The sequence below is a fragment of the Clarias gariepinus genome, chromosome 12, assembly GCF_024256425.1.
Source record: "Clarias gariepinus isolate MV-2021 ecotype Netherlands chromosome 12, CGAR_prim_01v2, whole genome shotgun sequence".
NCBI classification, from domain to species: domain Eukaryota; kingdom Metazoa; phylum Chordata; class Actinopteri; order Siluriformes; family Clariidae; genus Clarias; species Clarias gariepinus.
In genome coordinates, this window is record NC_071111.1 from 24,192,501 (window position 1) to 24,215,122 (window position 22,622).

The following is a 22,622-nucleotide window of genomic DNA, read 5'->3' on the forward strand; positions in this document are numbered from 1 at the left end:
TCCTCGGGTTATACGAGGTTTAGGGCGATGAGTTCTTGAGAGGTGATTCTCGAGAGGTGTTGCCCGAGCGCAGGGAAGGTAGAAGAAGGCTTCTTTGTTCGACGGGGTGTGTGTAAACGAGAAAGGCCACACAAGGGATCGTGTGTTTGGAAAGGCAGAGAGTGCTCATACAGAACCCATCTGGAGAGACTACGGTAGCCTTGTTAGTGTTAGTGTTAGGGGGCAGGATTCCAGGGGGGCCGGGGGTAAATTCTAGCCACCCGGGGATGTAGTGGGGGAGGAAGGAACGTGCTAACTGGATGGATGGATGGATGGATGGATGCAGAAGGAGAAAAACAGATGCTTCACCACAATAACACCCCCACACAAACACACACGCCAATGGCGAAGGTCGTGCCTTGTGAGTGAATCTGTACCTTGGTCTTTATCCGTTCTCTGACCTGACCTGGTGGAGACGTACTCTCCAACACGTGTCTGTTTCATTTGGATTTCAACAGCATGAGCTAAAACCCTATTCCTGTTGCATCACCCATGCAGCAACACAGTCAGAGATTCTGTACAAGAAACTCTGGCATGCTCCTTCTTCAAATTCCATGCCTTGGTTTATTTTTTTATTTGGAAAGGAGCCTTGTACTTGCACAATGCCAGCGAATACCGTTACTGTGGCCACGTTTTAAAAGGACACACTTCGGATGTACTGCCCCTTTAAGGCTTAGAGTTCGAGTTCTCCAGCAATTGAAATCAAGAACACCATGATTCAAAGTTTAAAGGTCGTAAGACCACATTACAGTCAGTTTACTTTGGACAGCAGCTCACCAGTTTGAGAAGAACCCCATGCGGTACATGGTCCAATATGACATCATCGCCGAACACAAGAGAATCAAAGTGCAGCGAGAGCTTATCTAAAAAACAGGAAGCCCGTGCGTGACTAAGCTGCCCGGCTGTCTCAGCGTCCAAAAGGACGTCCTGCTTTCTTTAAAAAGAATCGAAAGAACACAAGAGGCACAGTAACTGGATAACATCACTGTTGTTTCCCATTGATATCATTTCTCCTCTGTCCTACAGGACTTGGTGATCTGATACCACGGTGCAGATCTGGCGTTTTGCGAGGGTAAATCAGGGTTCTAGTGAAGTAGACGGCCTAGTTAGGCTACAGTGGGTTTTTTTTATACATGCAAAAGTGTGTTGGTGATGATGGATCATGGCAAAAATGATGGAATGCACAGATCCAAACACGAAACATGGCATTGCGTCATGGCATTCTGGTTGAACATGAGAATGAAGGAAAAATACCATCTCTGGGACTTTAACAGGGACATGACAGTGCCAAATGAGATGGTTTCAGCATTTCAGAACATGCTGTTCTTTTGGGAGTTTTACAAACAAAAAGTTTTATTTTAGCACATAATGGTGCAAAAAAAAAAAAAAAAATCAGTAAGTTGTGGCTCTATGGGTAGCGTCACTGTGTGGGTGAGAGACGTCAACAACCAAACTGGTTTGGCCTGACAGGAAGGGCTGGTTAACTCTGACAACCACTTTTTAGCTCTGTGGTGAGTGGAAAAGCATCGCAGTACAAGATCATGTTATAGCTTCTAAAACTTACAAGGTAGAAGTGCAGCTGCACACATCTGTGCATCATTGTAACATAACGGCAGCAGAGTGGTTTAGCCTGTCAGCTTTAGAGTCGGGGGTTCAAATCTCATCAACAATCTGTTTTCTTCAGTTTGCATGTTCTTATTGATGGGCTTTCTCCAGGTACTCCGGGTTTCCTCACACAGCCCAGGGACATGTGGTGTAGGCCGACTAGTGCTGCCCGAATTGGGTAGTTCTTTTGCCCTGCGGTGGGTTGGCATGGCTACACACAGGATAGACAGTAAATGATGGACGGATGGGCATCCTGAAGGTCTTTATGGCTTAGACCCAAAATTGTTGACATTACAAAAATGTCTGAGGAAGGGGAATGTTTAGATCACTACTCTGTATTGCTTGGGAACAAATCCTACACAGTTGTTCGGCATTCCTCGAGTGCCTAAAATCTAACTTCTCCCACACTTCCCCACTTCTCAGCTTCTTTCACTAGATTCCTATATGCGGGCCATATCAAATTCCAAACAAAGCCCTTATCACACCCCGGACTGCACCTCATTCCCTCGTCCTCCAGCACTGCTCGGCTGGTCGCACCATCTCTCAGGGATCGAGTAAGACATGCGTCTAGACCGTTTTCTGTTCTGGCTAGATATTTGAGGAATCCCCAACCCAACCCCCCAAAACACCCCTCCAACAGCGTTTGACTGACGCTACGTCTACTTAGTAACCCAGTGTAACTATCTATGCAATGAAGAAAACTTCGGCGCGCTTTTATAAGTCGCTCTGGATAAGAGTGTCTGCCGAATGCCTTATGTAAACATAAATATTTAAATGTGTCTGACTATATAACTGTATCTCACTTGACTTGCTTTAAAGCCGGTCCTTAAAACAACAATGACTAGCCTAACCATTTTCAGTATGCATGGAACGTTACCAAAGAGCTAACCATGACAAAAATGACAGAACAATCCCATAGCATCTTCCCGTAGAGGTGGGATTGGCGAGGGATCAACCGATACGATACTATCGCGATACGGGAGCGCCAATATGATATCTACTGCAATTTTATAAATATCATGATTCGATATGACCTTTTTCTTTATTTGTAAATGATTTGATTTTACAACAGTGATGCCTGCTGATGTATGAACGGTTTAGAGCACGCCACCTGTAGGATTATAGAGGAATGGCAACCATCTAAAATGCAAATTTATAGGAATTTTAAGCACTATTTTAAAATGATACACAAATGACCACACAAAAGAATCACGATAAATCACTTTTTCCCTCCTTTCTCTTCCTTCCAGACATCTCGCTTTTACTCAGGACATGACTCCAGCTTGGCTAAGCCTCTGATTCTCATCCATCAGAGCATCATGAGACACATTTTACCCATTAGTTATGCACAAGCCTCAAACATCCTAAAACCCTGTGTATTAATACACTATGCAACCAAAAGTATGTGGACACCTAACCATCAGAAACCATAGGTGGAATTAAGAGGCCCAAACCTGCTCCATCAACATGTGGTGTGTTAATGTAGGAGTAGAAGAACTTGAGTGTCCTGCACAAAGCCCTGACTGAACTCATACCCTTTGGTATGAACTCGAACCCGGAGCGTCCTCGTCATCCTGACATCAGCGCCTGATCTCACTGAAGCTCTTGTAGCTAAATGAACACAAGTCCAAACATCTATACCTCACAATGCATTAAAAACCCTTCTCAGAAGAGTGCAGGAAACACAAAGGGAGATAAATCCGTGACACAGCTACCCAGCTTTAATGTTTTGTCTGCAGTAGTCAATGGGATCACGGGTGGCAATTTGTACTGCGGTTCCACACCAAAGCTCTGTGGCTGGCTGCTGCAAAGTCGATGCACCGTCTCGCCTTGTACAAGGTGCCCATGTTTAGTGATAAATAAACCAGACGGCCTTGCCACAGCCAGGCATGCCAGACTAATTTGGCTCCGTCTATGAGATTTGTTTGGGCAGAAACGCGTGTCATCGTGACTTCTATCATGAGGAATTTGTGTGCAAGATTAAAGGAGCTCGTAGCGTGCCAGGTCCCTAGTGCTGGTTCTCGATACAGAGCACCTCTCAGCTCCCCTTCCCCCCACCGAGGCCATACAAACATACGGGTGTAAAGTGCAGAGGGAAGTACAGTGGGGGTTGTATGATTTTTGGAGAGCCTAGGAAATGGCTACAGCACTGCGTAGGAGGTGTAACTAAGCAACAGGAGCACTGACCTCAAAGAGACAGGACTCAGACTTTAGAGACCCAGTAAGAAGCGCGGCGGTTCAGAGAGCTGTTGGGTTGCCCCACGTGGGCTTTCGCAGAGTAACCACAGACCTGAGGCAGGGTATATATAGTATTATTGCAGAGCGTAAAGACCGCCAAGGAAGGCGTGAGCGCGGAGTGATCCAGCCCAAAAATAACACGTAGCGTGTTTTTAGACTGAAACCATGACTTGGATGAACACTGGGAGTTTTAATGGTGCGAGACTGATGCAAGGCATGCAACTGATTTCTGATTTATTATTATTTTTTTTTAAAGAAACTATTTTAGACAACAAAGCAACAAACGGTCTTGTGTTTCAAATATGAGCTACATATAAGAAAGAAAGAAAGAAAGAGTGAAAGGTGAGACGGCTCCAGAGGCCAGGCTAGACAGAGAGCCCGTGTAACTAGTGAATAAGAGAGTGTGTGTGTGTGTGTGTGTGAAGGTAAAGGGCGAAGTCAGGCTCAGGTTGCAGCATCTTTTCCATCGTTGTGTAAAGGTGTAACAGCCTACCTCTGGCTTTCCCTAAAGCACCAAACACGCTCATTTCCTTGATCCTTGTGAGATAAATCACACGTGTCAACGTTTCCCCCTTAAAATAATGTCTCGATTGATAATCATCACATTTAAACTGGTAATCTTGAGCATCATGCTGTGTTTAAGCACAAACCGAAACTCGTAATCCCCCTACAAAACTGGTGAAAAAACACCAAAAACACCCCGACATGAAATATCACCTCGTCACCGTGGCTTAGACTTTACAACTTCCACTTCCTTCCTTAATTAAATCGGCATGGCCGTTCACCTTCTAAACAGTATAAAATCACCCGTCTTGACTTTAACTCTAGTTAAAAACTGACCTGACCTTTGAGAAGGATAAAAAAAAAAAAAAAAAGCACGTAAAGATTTTAACCGCTTGCACATTAAAGGAACTCGGCCGGGAGTTACTGCCACGTCCCCTCTACAGTGATTTCTGGGTTAATAAAGGAGTTCCTGGGAGGCCAGTGTTTCAGACATGACCAAAAAACGTTCTACCTTGATGGTATCCAAACACTAGTGAAAGTCCCGGTTTGACTCGAACGGCCATTGGGCATCACATATCGCAATTAGTTGGCTATGTTGTTGCTAAAAAAAGGACAAACTCTATTACTATGAAAAATCCAATTAATGATTAATAATAATAATAATAATAATAATAGTAACCCTGTGTCCTGTTTAAACACAGCACCCGATATGAAGTTTCACATTATACACACATCAGCTTGAGCAATACCAAGAACATGAACCTGGAGAACAGAGGGTAAGTGTGTAAGCTTACAAGTGTGTGTGTGTGTGTGTGTGTGTGTGTGTGAGCGTAGGGGGAGGCTCTGAAGGACACCAGTGAAGCTTGATATCTCCCAGCACTCCCTGGGCTGGCGGAGAACAGGCGAGACAGTGTCCCCCCGACCCACAGGGAGCGAGAGACGAATAGACGGACAGCTCTGAGACGAGAGGCCTGGCCTTGTCCAAACACGCCGCATGAAAAACGCCTTTTAATACGAGTGGCTCAGTGGCATGCACTGTTCACCTCAAGTACCCACCCACACACACACACACACACACACACACACACACACACACACAGTATTCAATCCCTGTCTCCCACTGCCGCAGGATTAGACCTGAAGATTAATTAAGTGGACAGGTTTTGTTGTCTTCCAGATCAGCGAAAGTGTTTGCGAGTGTATTCCACTCCGAGCCTTTAACTTTGACCCATTTTTATTCTCCTCATGATAAACACAATCACCATATCAAGAGACGCTGATACACCATGTCACTGTGTGTGTGTGTGTGTGTGTGTCATGATGTTCTAACATGACCGCACTGATCATCAGTTTTCTACTTTAATGTTACGCAACACATTCGAGGAAGCATTAAACGGTCACCGGCCGTGTATCAGATACGACACGCCGGCTCTGTCCGAGTGTGTATTCTGTCACGTGTATTTTTACACCGTGTCAGCAGCGTGGTTTATTTCAAAGCTGCAATTTCACTGAGACACCAAATTCGACTGTTCCTCTCTCTCTTTAGGGCTCTTCTAAATCCGTCCAGCTCTGCGGAGGACTTGAGGTCTACCCCCTATGCTTTAGCATTTTAACATCTGCCACATCTGTGGTCGTCAGGATGGCGTTTTAAAACACATCCTGCTCCAGCGTAGGCAAAAGAATTCCTGCGTGTGACCAGGAAATCACTCGTTCACCCATATGGGCCTGGAAAAAAGGGTTGATGGGCGTCATGATAGTTGAAAAATAAAATCACCATATCATTCTGTGATTCATCCAGAACAGCTTTATTGAGTGAAACTGAATTACTTTCCTTTCTAAAGAAAAACAGAAAGTGATAGCATGCTACACACAATACCACGCTCGCTCATGCATTGTCTGTACAGATTCATCCTGTATTCAGGGTCTGAGCCAATCTCCACTCACATGCTCCTTTACAAACTACGGGCAATTTGGGAAAGGCAATAAAATCTAATCGGCATGTCTTTAAAGGAAACTGTGGGAGGAAACTGGAGTACCCGGAGGAAACCCGCCAAGCATGGAAAGAACATGCAAACTCCATAAACACAGACCCCGAGGCGGGAATCGAACCCGCACCCTGGAGGTGCGAGGCGACTAAGATATTGATATTACTATAATATTGATATTACATCATCGTACAGCCCAGCCCTATTTGGAAACGACTCCAAATACCAGTTCTGTTATGGAAGAACAGCTTTAGAAAAATGCTGTCTAACAAGACGAGTCTAGATCAACGTAAGCAGTGGTATTTTTTTTTTCTTTACACGTTACTCTTGTGTATTTAGACAAACTAATTAATAGTGCCTGTTTAAAATCTGCTGGCCTTAAACGTGAAGTAAGAGATATTTCAAATAAAATAAACCCTTATGTGTGAAGGTCTGAATTTAATACCGAAGCTAAATTTGTTCTGTTTAATGGTGTTGAAATGCAGCACTTCAGCATCCAGGAAAAACTTGACCCGCCTCCTCAGGTCCTGTGGTGTCCTGGATCCTCCTGGAAGCCCTTCGAATAATTCCTGGGTGTATTCAGAGGCTCTGGGAAAAGCGACTTGTTTTTCCCGTGCCGTTACGTTATATTAGCCTCACAGCTGAGGTATTCGGCATGGCTTCAGCACTGAGTCATGGGAGAATTTGGCAGCGCGATACGGAGACGGCGTCCAAACGGGGTGAGACGGATTGGAGGCGGCGACATGTTCCAAGCTGGTCTCAGGTCTCCTCGGCAAGCTTACTGTCAGCGCTGAAGAAACGCAAGACTCATGCTCGGATTTATAGATCCTGGTGACAGTCGGGTCTGATCCGAGAGTTGGGTTTAAACGCTACTTACGTACAAAGATGTCGGTCTGTTCACACTACATATGTGAATTTTTTTTAAATATTGATTTTTACATAAAATCCCACTGCGACTTTACGAGGGAGAATTTCACAGCGGTTACATTTGCATTAGCTACGTTTACACAGACAACAGGTCTTTAATTGGATTAGACTGTTTACACGGATGCTAATCTGATAAGATCACATGCGTTTACATGCTCGAAAACTTTAATCAGAATAGAACTTTAACCTGCCTGAAGAAGATAATAGAAGAAGTATTTTTCTAGGTTAGGCTTCCAATCTTTTTTGATATATCCCACCTTTTGCATTATGGTTGGTTAAAAGAAATTACTCCTGAATGGATAGACGCTTTCCTACGGGTGAAACGTGAGCCAATCGGCGCTCCTTACTCCACCAGAGATCAGGATTGATGGGAGACGTTCGTTCTTATGGAGTTTACTGATCAGGAATTAAAGCATTCTCCATGGAACTTACCACATCACCACATCATGTTACCCCTGCCATGGAGCAAACATGCACACAAAGTATATTATTAAAGGGTTTACCCTTTCATTCCGATTGGGCCGGATCGGGTCAGACTGGTCCAATTCTGATTGGGATTTTATTCTGGTTATTAGTGGAATATTAGGGTCCATATGTTTTTTTAAATCCTTGAACCTTTTCACCTGGGTCAGTCCTGGTTCGTGTACTCTGGCAGTTCTCCAGAGTTACACATATAATAAGTTTCATCAACATAATTACTACCTGCTTTAATAATCTATTAATCTTTTAACTTCTAGATTAATTAACAGTTCGCAGGCCATTATTAAATAACCTATCCTAAACATCCCAAAACATTCGCTTATACGATGGGAATCACCGGTTACCACCCGATACCATATCACGATGCTCAGGTATCAATTCAATTATTATTGGGATTCTGTAAATATCAGGATTTTATCATTTCCCCCCCCCAAATTTGTTACTATTTTAAGATCTTCTCTTCAACAGAGCTGTACACCTCAACTTTATTCAACGCCTTCACACCTGTATTGAATAAGAGTAATTAAATGTAGTCCGTTCCTTATAACGAGTCTTCTCAATTAAAACCCCAAGAGTAGCATTTCAACTATACCAAATAACTTTGCATACAAGAGCTTAAAAGTTCAGTTACATTAAACAGATTAAACCATCTGAGGGATTATAAAGAAATGGCGATGTTTTAAATGCCTCCAACGTCTTGAGCACGTGTTGAGCGAATGCGACTTTTGATGATGTAACACCGTAAAAAGAATGCGTTTCTGTTGGATCCTCGTACACTTGGCACAGAATCGGGACTGTCTGGCGTGATCGGTCAAGCAGGAAACTAACCAACTCTGGTCACTGGATGACTGGCTGATATTATACATGTAATAAATCATTAAAAAATTGATTCTCAAGTCAATGAGGCACTGAATTAGATGAATCGGCACACAAAACAATTACAATTCATAACTAAATCGAATTTTTTTCCACCAATCTCTCAATTTTCCAGGGTCTCAAAAAACTCTGACTCAAACAGCGACAGAGCTCTTATCTCTACGCAATCCTAGGACCAGATGATTATTAAAGCAAATGTTGTTGTTTTTTTTTAGGAGGTGGTGGGGGGCTAATGGGAAACTACTCCAGTGCAGAATGAGGTCTTGGATAGTTTTAGGCTGAGAAAAGAATTTCCAAGTGAGTAAAACGTGGAGGAGTTAGTGGAGAAAACTATGGTTGACCCCCGAGAAGAAAGTTGGCGTTTGGGAATTTATGAGCCGCTTTGTAGGACTGTAACTCTGACTGGTACTGCAAACTCTTATTGTAGTCAAATATACACAAGGCAAAAACAAGAAGAAGAAGAAGAGTGGAATCAATGCCCACATGAGAGCACTTTTACAAAATTCTACATCATACAGTCAAGCTGGTTCATGACTTGCTCAGGTAACCCAGTGGTTAAGAGGGGTGTAATAACGATTTAGGTCGTAATGGTTTAAACGCTGCCGGTACCCCCGGCGAGAAAACCTATGCCAGATGTGAGGATTCCAGATGCGACCCACGTGTGTCATGCAAATGTTGGTGGTGTAAAAGACCTGAAATTCCCAGTGGGAGATGAATGAGGCGCGGGATGGGAAACAACTCCTGGCACTGTTGTGAGGAATTCGGTGTCAACAAATCCCTTAGAATGTGAACGAGAGTGAGAGTGCGAAGGGAAGTGAGGAATAAATGCCTGTGCTAGGACCGTGACCCAAAAACAAAGACCTTATTATCTTCTTTGTGGTCTGATACCAAAAAATCAGTTCTCCTGTGTGAAGTGGCAGATTTATCCTTCCGAACCTGGCTAGATATCTAGGTGTTAAACGCAGATGGATCTTTTCTCCTACTCAATATTCTAGATGCTTCTACCTTCCTGCATCTGGGGAAAGCCGCAGCCTTAGGGCTTAATTTTTTGGGAGTCTAACTCCAGACAGCTGGAATCAGGACTAGTGGTAACATGAAGGCTGTAATTAGTTTGTGCTTTGTAATTTATCCCTGTTATAGTTTAGAGGCGCATTAGATAGGATTTGTGAATAATAGGGCTCTAGTGGTTAAATGGGCGCAACTAAATAAGATTCTAATTATTATTTCTTTTTCCGCTCATTGAGCCCACACGCGGATATTAAGCTCCGCCCACAAAACTTATGTTACGCTCGCATTAGTAAAGACGCTCAACTGCTGCGAAGAACAACTTATAACATATAAACACAGAGCGATTTAAAGGGGGGGGATAGGTATTTTCGTTTCCTTTATATTTATATACAGTTATACATTTAACTTTTAAATGTATATAACATAGTAAAGGTTTAAGCCATGACCCCAGGACAAAACTATTATGCATCTGAGAGAACTTATTTGGACAACTGATGTCCAGTCAAGAATATGTGTGTGTGTGTGTGTGTGTGTGTGTGTGTGTGTGTGTGTTTGGATAGTCCTCTGGTTTTATAGACGCGCTTCTTTATGGCCCAGCAGAGCTTTCTAAACATGCGTGGGAATGAAGTCCTCTCAAATACATCTTTGAGAGGATACTCAATGGGGGCGTGTACAAAAGTGTGTAGCATAAGAACTGAGTCAATGCAAACATAAACACACTGATCAGACCAGAGTTTCTAAACTGGTATTAACTTTTCAGCCAAGTATTTAACTTGTTCTAAAACAGTGACAAACTGTTATTGGTATCATCGCTATACATTTTTCCACATTCTTTTCATTTATGAGACAATAAAAATGTTGCCTTTTACACCTTTAAAAATGCGTATGGGTATTTCTACAACAACAAAAAAAAAATCCCCTAAAATGTATTTATTTCTTTTTTTTTTTTTACACCTGGAACTTCTTTACTAGCAATAACTTACTTTTAAACTTAACAAATCCATAGAAAGTAGAGCTTAATGCATTTGTATTTATTTCCTTTAAATACATTTAATAACTGCCATAACTTCCACCTTGGGTCTGTGTGCATGGACTGACTCTGCATCTTCTCCCTGTGCTTGGTGGGATTCCTCAGATTACTCTGGTTTCCTCCAACAGTCCAAAGACATGAACAATTATCATTCCCAATTTGCCCGTGGTGTGTGAATGAGTGTGCTAGTGTGTGTTTATGCCCTGTGATGGAGCGGCACCCCGTCCACCGTGTCTTTTTTTGTTTTTAGTATAGGTCTTCACTGTGTACTGAACTGTATATGGTTGAAGTGACAATAAAAGCCTATTTGACTTAACAGGGTGAACCCCACCTCGTGCCCCATGTCTCCTAGGATGAGCTCCAGGACCCCCATGACCGTAAATACAAGATAAAGCTTACATAGATAGACGATGAGTGAGACTGAGCGATTAGTGTTTAACTTTATAAGATATTGATGTTATTGTGAATCAGATTAATGTAATGAAAAACAATCTTTAGATTAGATGAAAACAGGAAAACCAAGCAAACAGGAAAGGGCTTGCAAAGACGAGATAGTAGCGGTAGTAGCACCAAACGCCTTTTAACATTTTTACACCTTCACATAAATGTGAATAATTTTTTAAACAGCAATATTACTAAAGCAATCTATCTATCTATCTATCTATCTACTTCTAGTACATGGTCCCACTTAGATGTATGATCAAAGTAAAGACATTTCTTTGATTTTGGCCTTAAAAAAAAAGAAGCTACATTTAAATATTGATCATTAAAGTAGGAACATGTGATTCAAGATTGAATAAAAGTGCACTATATTTTCCAACAATAAATGAAAGTATTGCTAGAAATAATGTATATACATTATATATAATTCATTATATTAATGTGTCTTTTATGTTAGTTAAAACTATTTTGGCATCAGCAAAACTAAGTGACTAAGAGCACTTTGACCCTCTTTTTTCTTCATATATATAATCAGGGTGCTGAAGGCAGGGATCTCATGCACCGTTTGAAGTTTATTCCCGTGGAGCCAAAGGAGCCAGAAACTTACACACACACACACAGACACACACACACATATGCATGCATGTAGAATCACAGCACTTTTAAGCTGTGTGCATCTTTAAACTCTTACTTACTGTGCTGTACAGGACATTGTCGTTATCTCCGGACTCGGACAGCTCGCTCAGGTTCCGGTCCCACCGTAAGAACGGTTCAGTGCTGTCCAGTATTTCCATACCTTGTGTATTATTAGGATTATTGCTATAATTCAAACCTCTCTATAAGTTACTGTATATGTGCGCGTGCGAGACGGTGAGTGAGCGCGAGCCGTGCGCGAGACGATCCAAACTCCCCTTAAACCCTGCTTTGGGCTCCACTTTTTAACTCGTTTAATCTTAGATTTAACTAATAATCCTCTCTGCACTGGTTTAACTCCGAGTGAACAGGTAGCACGACTTGGTTTTCTCGTTTCTTCAAGTATATTAACTACGCCTCTTCAGGAATTTCAGGGGCGGAGGAAAAGAAGAGAAGAAAAAAAAATGGCTGTATTTACACAGAGAATATTAAAAACTCACGACTATTTCAAAGATTTTATTTCAAAAAAACATGTTTATTAATATTTACACCACAGACACTCATATTTTCAGTTGAAACCAAACTACTTTTTTAAACATCCAAACGAATAAACAAACAAGAAAAACTCGCTGACTAAATGGAAAAACCCGCCCCCTTTCTTCCACAACCAATCAGGAAACACTTAAAGAGACCCAAACAAAGGCTGAGCACGAATCACGTAGCGCGTTTGGCTAAACAGAAAGGAGAGCCAGCCAATCAGAGTGTCGCAAATGCAACCGACGTGAAGAAAACCCAATAAATTGGTAACGCTACTGAAAGTCTTAGCAAACCGAATACAGACAAGAATACTTCTCATGAGGAACCTCCTACTATCTGTCCTGCCCTCACACACTCCGTTGTTTCATCACATCTTAGCATTATTATTATTATTATTATTATTATTATATTTAAATAAAAAGACATTTTAGTTGGAAACAGTTGGTTTGTCTTGATAAATGACTGAACTTGTCAACACACTACAGAAGCAGTGTACACTCAAATACAAAAAGTTTGACAAACAAGAACATATACTGGTATTTCACAATTTACTAAGTTAGGTGAATTATAAAAACTCATCGTCTGTACCGCTTTTTCAGGTATACAGAGTCATGCGGGGCCTGGACTCTATCCTTTCCCAGCAGACGTGGGGCACATGGCGGGGTACACCCTGGATGGACTGCCAATCCATCACATGGTGCACACATACACACACACATGCTCATTCACACACACTATGGGCAATTACAATTAGTCTAATCCGCATGTTTTTGGACTGTAAATAAAACCACCAAGCACAGGGAGAACATGCAAACTCCATGCACACGGTCCCCGAGGCAGGAATCGAACCCGGACCCTGGAGGTGTAGGGAGACAATGATAACCACTAAGCCACCGGAATTAAAATAACCAGATATCTAATTTAAACATACACACTATATGGCCAAAGTACGGCACTGGTGGCTCAGTGGTGGGTTTCTCGCCTGCCTTGCAGGTTCAATTCCCACCCGATGCCCAAACACCAGCCACTGGATGCAGTGCCGGTCCAAAACCCAGATTAAATTTGCATCAGAAAGGGCATCCACTGTGGTGACCCCTCAACAGAAGCAGCCAAAAGACTACCACGATCACCACATGGCCAAAAGTATGCACAATCCTGAAGATCACATCCAATGCCATAGGCCAGAGTTAGACTACTAATTAAAGCATTGTACTACTGATCAGAGAGTTGCAGGTTCAAACTACTGTTAAGGCCCTTAACTCGCAACTGGTCAGCTGTATAATATAATAAAAATGGGATCACTCTGGATAAGGGTGTCTGTTTTACGCCGTAAACATAATGTAAATTCATTCTTCAAACTGCACACCTTTTTACAGTATGCAGTAGCATACAGAGAGTTTATGTGAGGCATTTAAATTCACATTCAGAAAGTGTGACACACCTGTAAAGTGATTTTGTCACTAATTTGTATATTAAGGTACACTATTTTACTATACTTGTGGTAATGAAGGAAAATTTGTGAAACCCAATGCAGTAAATGTCCTGTTAGTACAAACTACATTTTTACATGACTACATTAATATTTTTTTATTTAAAATATTCTTTATTTTATTCTAAGAGTCTTTACAACTTGCCATCAACTCCATATTTCTTCATGGGTAAAAAAGCAAGCTCACACAATACAGAAAACCATTGTTACAGAAGTCCCCTGATTAAAAAAGTTACAAAGCTTCTGAAACCAGATATACTGAACTGGTAATAAACAAGAGATTAGAAAAGATCTTCTTTCATACAGGAAACAAGACAGAAACTGTCTCAATAAGTACTGTAAAATAAGTAGGACCACAAGAAGTGTGAACACCAAATCCCTAAAGACAGGAGTTTTTTATTACAATATAACACAGAGTATGTCAGTAATAAAAGCAAAAATGTTTTCGACAAAGTCCACTGTAAGGTTTGGTCAAACCTAAAGGCTCGTGGTCAGAGAAGGAAGTGAGACATAATTATAATACCTTCATTCAACTACTGAACAAACATAAAAGAACAAATAACAAAAATATCATAATACACTATGTATTGTTAACTGAGCTTCCAGAAAAAGCCTTCATTCCCGATCCCGTATTTCACTCAAAAAGACAATGTTATCTGTAGAAAGAGAGAAAAGATCTATTGTTGGTGAAGTACAAAGGCACATTTGAATCACAACATTATTTTCATAACATAAGTCATAAAAGTGCCACGAATAGGATTAAAAAACAAAAACAAATGACTGGTTAGACACGTAGTGTCTAACCTTTAAAGGTCACATATTAAACAAGTTTGAATAAGACTTAAAGGTCTCCAAAATGTGAGTGTTAATGTATCAGGTGAATTATAACTCAGACTTTGATTTCTGGCTGCTTGATTTTCTTTCTTTCTTTCGCTTCTTTTCCAAGCAAACTGTTTCAGTGTCTGTAGCTTTAAATAAACTGCACCCTTTGCCAAAATTGCATTTTCATGTCTAATCAGAACGCAGAGATCAGAAACGTTTGTGTTTGGACTTTTATCTAGCATTTTTCTATTTTCAGCCAATTTTTTAAAAACTAACTAAGGGATAAATATTTGTAAACATATTGACATCCCTAATGTTTACAACACAACTAAGAGCTGAAACACGCTAGGATAGCATTCATGGATTAGCCACTAACTTAACTGCAAATGTAAAGGCAACACCCATCAAGCTGGGGAGGGTCTCTTGGTATATGAGGTCACAAAGGGGGAAATTTTTTATTTGCTTGTTTAAACACCAGAACAAACAGCTGGGAATGTTTGTTTTTTTCATGCTTTTTTTTGTCTCCAGGTACACTGGAACCCACCTGAACGCCTAAACATGACTAAAAAGTGATTTTTGCACAATAGGTCCCCTTTAATGTTTGATCAAACTTTTTTTTTTAAAGCTGAGTGTTAATTAAAGATCTGAGGCATACACAAAGCCTAACCTGCAATGATGGTGGTCGCCTGCCGTCTCACGTTGTTCTTGTCAACATATTCGCCATAGTCCAGCTTCCCCTCAACGAGAACCCGTGACCTGGACGTATTTGAAATGAATGTTAATCGCAAAAATATGATATTGAAACAAAGATGCTCACATCGGAGGTACTGAAGTAGCCCTCCTCTAACATTTTTTCAACCGGTAAAAATAATCCATGTACAATAAATTATATCCAACACTCTGACAAACCATGAACTTGGAACACTATTTCTACACCTTTAATCTCATGAAAAATCCATTTAATACAGCTGTGGCCAAAAATATAAAGAACGACAAATATTAATTTTCACAAAGTCTGCTGCTTAACTGTTTTTAGATCTGATGGTCTACTGAAGTATAATTACAAGCATTACATAAGTGTCAAGGGCTTTTATTGACAATTTACATTAAGATGATGCAAAGAGTCCATAGTAACAGTGTTGACCTTCTTTTTCAAGACCTCTGCAATTCACCAATCAACTTCTGGACCACATCCTGACTGATGGCCGCCCACTTTTACATAATCAATGCTTGGAGGTTGTCAGAATTTGTGGGTTTTTATTTGTCCACCTGCCTCTTGAGAATTGACCACAAGTTCTCAATGGGATTAAGGTCTGGGGAGATTCCTGGCCATGGACCCAATGATGTTTGATGTTTTGTTCCCTGAGCCACTAAGTTATCACTTTTGCTTTATGGCAAGGTACTCCATCATGGTGGAAAAGGCATTGTTCATGGTTGGAAGAAGTTGCTCATGGAGGTGTTCTTAGGCAAAATTGTGAGTGAGCCCACTGCCTTGGCTGTGAAGCAACTCCACACGTGAATGGTCTCAGGACGCTTTACTGTTGGGATGACACCAGACTGATGGCAGCGCTAAGGGGACTTTGTAAGAAGTAATATTTGTGCCATTCTCAAAACCTTTTGCCATGGCTATACAAATAAATGTCAATCATAAACTGTCCTGGTTTCCTGTACATCTATATCCTTATTAATAATGAACAGTACTGGTAAATGATATAAGGATTGACACAAGGTCAGTTTCTTAATTTCATTTAAATATATACATTTTGGTCTTGTTACGGTATGTATAAATAGGAAATAGTTAAACATTTAAAACCTCAGATGTACGTACCCTTTCTTTACATAGTTGTAGGCTACGTCTCTTAGACCAGGCTTAAACACTGAGATTCTGTGCCACGTTGTCTTCTGGCTGACATCTCCTAAATAAAGTCACAGATTTATTACAAAAGATTGGTAGAATTTAATTCTTTACAGTTCCATTACTCAAAGTTTATCATGTCACTACAGCACAGATATCTCTACCACATGCACTGATAAATAAGGGATACACAGGGTAAAGCTGACCCAGAGCAGCACTGGCCCTGACATGGTGCTGTGTGTGTGTGTGTGTGTGTACGGTATGTACATGCATTTTTTCGGAGTTTGTTTTTAGGTTTTTCACTTTCACAGCGTATCGGTTTACTCGCTGCAGCTGGTGTGGAAAGTAACTACACAGCTCACAGTCATATGAAACTTACGGGTCTATTTGGTGATTTCTGTTCATCTTGAAAACTGGTTTAATTAGTTAAGAATCAGGCAACTTTTAAATCATGTGTATTTACTGTTATATGTTTACAGAATATCATATAGTGACATTCTTTTTCCTTTAACACCACAATCAGCATTACATTTAGGGTTGGGAATCACCATGGATATCACCATTCAAATTATATTGCAATTCTGTCTCATAATTTTATAAATATCCAGATTTCTCCCCCCAGACTTTCTAACAATTCTAGCTAATTATTTGCCCCTATACACAGGATGCTGTGCTGCCTGCCAGTGTGTAAACAGTTTAGAGAGCACCACCTGCAGGATTATAGAGGAACTGCAACATATTAATACCTCCAGTGCAAACACAGACAAATTAAACATTTATTTCAAGTCAGTAATGGAGTCAGAGTGGTGCTACATGTATAGGCCACACAAAAGACTCAGGGTACATGAGTACAATAACATTTCTACAAAAGTCAAACACACTATTTATACTTTCGGATTTAATTATCATGGATGGGTTTCAAGATTTAGTTTGCTAATATGTTTTTGCAATGTTATGTACAGTAGGAGTCACATTCAGACAAGCTACATTTGGAGAACCCATTACAGCCTTTACATTACATTTTAGTGTTTGTTCTCGATCTTGACAGTAGTGTAGTCCGACAACATAAATTTCTCTCTACCTCTCATTCCTGTTGCGTCTCCTATCACATACTCCTGTACTAGACTACTAATGACTTCTAACACTATCCTGTTTTAAATTATAAAAAACCTCTTATTTAGTCTCCAAACGTACAAAATGGTCTGTTCTTAAATTTATAGGTTAAGAAATTTTTTTTTACTTTTTAGATCTGAGATTCTGACTTGAGATGCAGATCACGGCACGAACCAAACGACATGAAAAGCTAATGTCGTTAATAAAGACAGGTAGCTCATCAGAGTGCTCATCCGTTAGGTTTATGATTCGACTTGATAAACTGATGGACTGAGATGTTTTGGACCTGACAGGATGCCTAACAATTGTTGCTTTTAAATCTTTACGTATACATCCAACAAGTATAATGGATATAATAATGACTGATGCAAACCCCATATGAGAAGAAAATGCATCTAGTGGCCAATAAAATGCAATATATCAATAAACTGTATCTTCTTTCCAATTTACAGTTTGGAATAAAGCAACTGAAGTAATAATCAAAAGATAATGTGATCTGAATATTCTGTAAATTCTAACTCTATTTTATTCCAGTATGTATTAGTGAAGCTTGAACTAGAGTTAGAATTTACAGAATATTCAGATCACATTATCTTTTGATTATTACTTCAGTTGCCTGACTACCAATGACTGAATCTTAGCAACCCTAGCAAATCAATGCCTTTTTTTAACTAGATTTACTTACTAGTGGTATTCTTTTATGAAAATGGTCTTACTTTCACTATTAAACATAGCTCTGCTTTTAGCTTTCTGCTTTTTAAATCTCTGTTGGTTTTTGTATCATGCAACTTTACCAAGTGTTAAAGTAATCTCCATTCATGATTTTAAAGACCACAGAGTTGAGGTCCAGTACTTTCAAATTTTCTTAGCTATTTTCTTTTCATTTGCCCCTGGCTTTTTTTTACTCAGTCAGTGTACATTATATACTGCGTGCTGGTACCTGTCTGTGAGATTTCTCCTTCTCCAGAGCGCCACATCTCGTTAGTGGCCATAGAGAATATGGTGACTGGATTTCTACCTTCGACCTGTCTCATAACAGGGTCCTGACCCACACGCCCCAGCAGCTGCACCCGGTTAATGGCTGAGAGAGAAAGTTAGAGAGAGGAGGACATTTTAAGGACAATAACCTGTGTTAATTCAGGATCTATTAAATAAAAGATCTGAGCGTGTCGGTGACAACAAAACCAAACCGCTGTTTTGTAAAATGCAACAAAAACATGTAATGGCAAAGCAGAGAATTTGCAGAGTTAATACACCATGTGGCCAAAAGTTTGTGGACAGCTGACTATCACACTCATATGAGCCTGTGGAAGATCCCAATTTAAATGTAGCTTCTCTTTGCTGTTGTAAAACACTCCACTATACTTTGGAGCATGACTTTCCACTATACTTTGGAGCATGACTGTGGGGGTTTGTGATCATTGAGATAATTAATGAGCTCTGGAGTGCAGTCGGGTTGGAGAAGGTAACAGTCCCATTACCATTATCACTATACTAAGTTGTAAAAATAGAAACTACACCATATCCAAAGTGTTGTTTCATTATTAGTGCTGTATGTGACAAACTTCACAAGAGTTAAAATTAGTTTTACTTTTCCTTTTATTAAATAAACAATGTGTATGCGCCTATACTGGACTGTTAGAATATTTATAATAATGTCCAATACCAGTATATCAGACCAAGCAATTACATTATCACCTTCTTTAATTACTGTGAGAAAAATAAATTACTCTTATTAATTTCTGGTATTGTCTGATTTATTTTTGTGTTTCTCAATTTTGTTTCAGGGAGTTACACACACTCTACATCAATTCAGTGTCAAGATAAAGCTTAAAAAGATTATCTTTATGTTTAAAAATGTCTGTTTCGCAGTTCTAGCATGCTCTCACGAATTAAGTGTATTTTATTAAATTATGGTAACAGTCAACATGGAAATACAACCATGGGGGAAAAGTCTGAGACTCACATCTCTCCAAGATGAGACTGGCATCTGTAGATCTGTGCCTGGCAATCTGCCTGAATAACTGTTAAATAAAAAAAGTTATAAAAAGTTAACCATTCCTATAATCACACTACAAGAGGCATTCAGGTCAAACCATCTTGAAGGTCAAGAGAAAAAAGGCAGAGAAAACACCTCACACACCTTAGAGTTCGTCTTTTTTCACAACAAGTTAGCCAGCTAATTGCGATATATGATGTACGAAGGGTGTTCAAGTCAAACTGGGACTTTTGATTGTGCAAAATAGTTAGAAGTTAGAAGAGTAAAAACTTCCATTATTTCTCTATATACTGTAATCCCCTGATACACTAATGCACTTATCACAGTGTTTCACTAGTGCTTCCATACCATCAAGGTAGAAAGTTTCCTTAGTACGCCAGAGCCATGATCGGACTGTCTGCTTCATGTCTGAAGCGCTGGCCTCCCAGGAACTCCTTTAATGACAATGACTCAAACATGTGGAAATGGCTCGGAGCGAGATCAGGACTGTACGAAGGACGCAGCAATAACAATAACAGTAACAATCAATGCGCAAGTGGTGCGGTGAACCATATGAAGTCGTCCTGCAAAAACAGAACGCCTTCGCTGATCAAACCAGAAAAAAAATTAAAAAAAAAAATTAAAAATACATTTAATTTGAGTCAGGAACCCTAGGTTCCTGGGGAGCGCCCGTGTTCCAGCAGAGATGGGGTGAAGCAGGCAGTTCCACCATACTGAGAAAACTTTCTATCTTGATGGTATCTAAGCACTAGTGAAATAAGCACTGGGATAAGTGCATTAGTGTAGCAGGAGATTATATAGAGCAGTGGTTACAAACTGGTCCTGGAGGACTCGCTGCCCTGCACATTTTAGTGTTTCTTTGCTCCACCACTTATATTCAAAAGAGGTTTTAAATTGTGTAAAAAATAAAAAAATTAATCAGTGTTATCTGGGACCAGGGTTAAGAACCTGTATTATAAAGAAATAAAGGTAGCTTTAACTCTGATTACTTGCACAATCAAAAGTCCCAGTTTGACTTGAACACACCTCATATATCCAAAGACAATCACGAAAGCTCAAATTGTGTACTTACCAGTGCTGATCCAGTCCGAAGCATTTTTGACTGATTAATCTATGGAAAAAAGACATTGAACTTTAATTTTTACTTTAAACAACAAATTATTAAGAAGGAGATACTACTCTCTCTTTCATGTGCAACTGGCTTTACATTTCTAATATGAAAAGATCTACACACACACAAACACTTGTGTGTGTCCAGAGTCATGGAGTAATACCGTCACCTAATGGACAAAAGTATCAAGACCAACAGCAATATGTTTTTTTTTCTTTGTCATCCATGTACAAATAAGATGGAGGCTTAAAACCGCAGCCTTAGCACAAGTGTGTTAGGTTGCTGCCAGTGTTCTGGATTTACAGCAAATGATTGATTGCTCAGTTTACATTGCAGGTTTCTTATCTCAGGCTGGTTCCACTCACTCCAGTGTCCGGCCTTGTTCAGCTGCTTTATTAGCACTCTGGGTCTGCTGATGTCCTGGGGGCCTTAATAATCTAAATTCCTGATACTGAGTGGGAAGATGAGCATCCTAGTACGTTTCCAGGTTTCTCCCACACACTAACACTAAAACTATTTTGATCTTTTTCTCTGTTACATGACCGCTTACTCTTCTTAATCATTATTTCATGTTTAGTTCTGGAGATCTAACCTATAGACATACAGTAAGTCTTTTAACCAGTCTGTACATATTTGCATGTGCTTCCTGGATAATTACATCCTTTATTATTAGAATCACCATCATCTATAAATCTTGTTTCAGGTCTTTACAGGATCCATTCTGGATTTGGAAATGTCAATACTCTGACAATTACTTTTATGGAGTTTTCCTTAAAAAAATAATAAATAAAATTATATATATATATATATATATATATATATATATCCCTCCCTCTAACACCCTTTCCTCTATTCAATCTAAATGCTTCCTGCGTTGTCCTTATTCTGTACTGCAAATACATTCTACATTTCTTTAAAGCATCATCTCATTCTGTTTCTCAGGAGATTATATATATATATATATATAAATAATGCATCACCATGGAGGTGAAATGTTCAATTTGTCTACTATATAATACTTGTCTCACTTTCACTCATGCAGTCACTAATCTCTGGTCTATAAAGCCTTAACCAGACCTGAACACTTGTCCAGATTACAATACACTTCATCACTCCTTCCTACTTTATCTGTTCTCTCCTTATTACAGCCATCAGACATCCAGCCTGCTTTCCGTTAAGTTTTCCCGCGCCTTATTTATTGGTACGTTTTTAAGTATTTTTGCCACTTGTTCATTTTTCTTCGAACAGTAAAGTGCTCCACTCAGTCTACTTTTGTCATTTATTTTTGACTAAACGTCCTCTATGAAATGGAACACAGTTAAATTGAACTTACACGCTTGCTGTTTGGGACGCGCGCTGTTTCCGGTCCGCATGTGAAAAGGTTCCGGGCGGATACATGACCGATCAGATAGTTCCGCCCTAAGATCAGGGCGTCAAACTTACTTTAACTCCAGTGGTATAATGCATAACCACGGGATATCATGTTGTGGCCATGACTCAACCTCATATTGTTTATTCTCTTGTAAATGTATTTAGTTTATAATTGTTAGTATAGATGGTTCATTACCTTTATTCACTCACTGACACACAGCATAACTCAAACACAATTTTAAATCATGGACACAACATAGTATCCATTCCTACATCTTGGTAAGTGGTGGTCACAGCATAGTATCTCATTCTCATGCCACGACATAGTATCCTGTTCCCACGCCTTGGCCGCGGTATAGTTATGCCGATTACAGACCGATTTCAAACCTTCCCTTTATATTAAAAATATTAGAAAAAGTAGTATCAGCTCAAATATGCATATTCTTGCAGGAAAACAACATCCTTGAGAAATTTCAGTCAGGTTTCAGGCCCCATCATTGTACAGAAACTGCACTAGTTAAGATTGCAAGACCAAGGCTGCATCTCAATACTAGTCTTA

The 22,622-nt window shown here is 40.0% G+C and overlaps 2 protein-coding genes across 4 annotated transcripts in view; both read right to left on the minus strand.

The window, feature by feature from the left end:
• The window catches only part of creb3l2 (cAMP responsive element binding protein 3-like 2), a 25,651-nt gene extending 13,473 nt beyond the window's left edge, over positions 1-12,178 (minus strand). For all 3 annotated transcript variants that reach the window (XM_053508937.1, XM_053508936.1, XM_053508935.1), the window contains exon 1: positions 11,829-12,178. In XM_053508937.1, the coding sequence (XP_053364912.1) occupies positions 11,829-11,927 (99 nt within the window). In that variant the 5' untranslated portion in view covers positions 11,928-12,178. The remainder of the gene's footprint in view (positions 1-11,828) is intronic.
• Positions 12,179-14,157: 1,979 nt separating this feature from the next.
• Positions 14,158-20,705, minus strand: ssbp1 (single-stranded DNA binding protein 1). The gene is made up of 6 exons (XM_053508235.1): positions 20,654-20,705; positions 19,549-19,606; positions 18,523-18,663; positions 16,443-16,530; positions 15,282-15,370; positions 14,158-14,448 (listed from the first exon to the last, which is right to left on the minus strand). Exons 1-6 carry the CDS (start codon positions 20,675-20,677, stop codon positions 14,408-14,410), a joined length of 441 nt encoding a protein of 146 aa, XP_053364210.1. The 5' UTR covers positions 20,678-20,705; the 3' UTR covers positions 14,158-14,407.
• Positions 20,706-22,622: the final 1,917 nt, after the last annotated feature.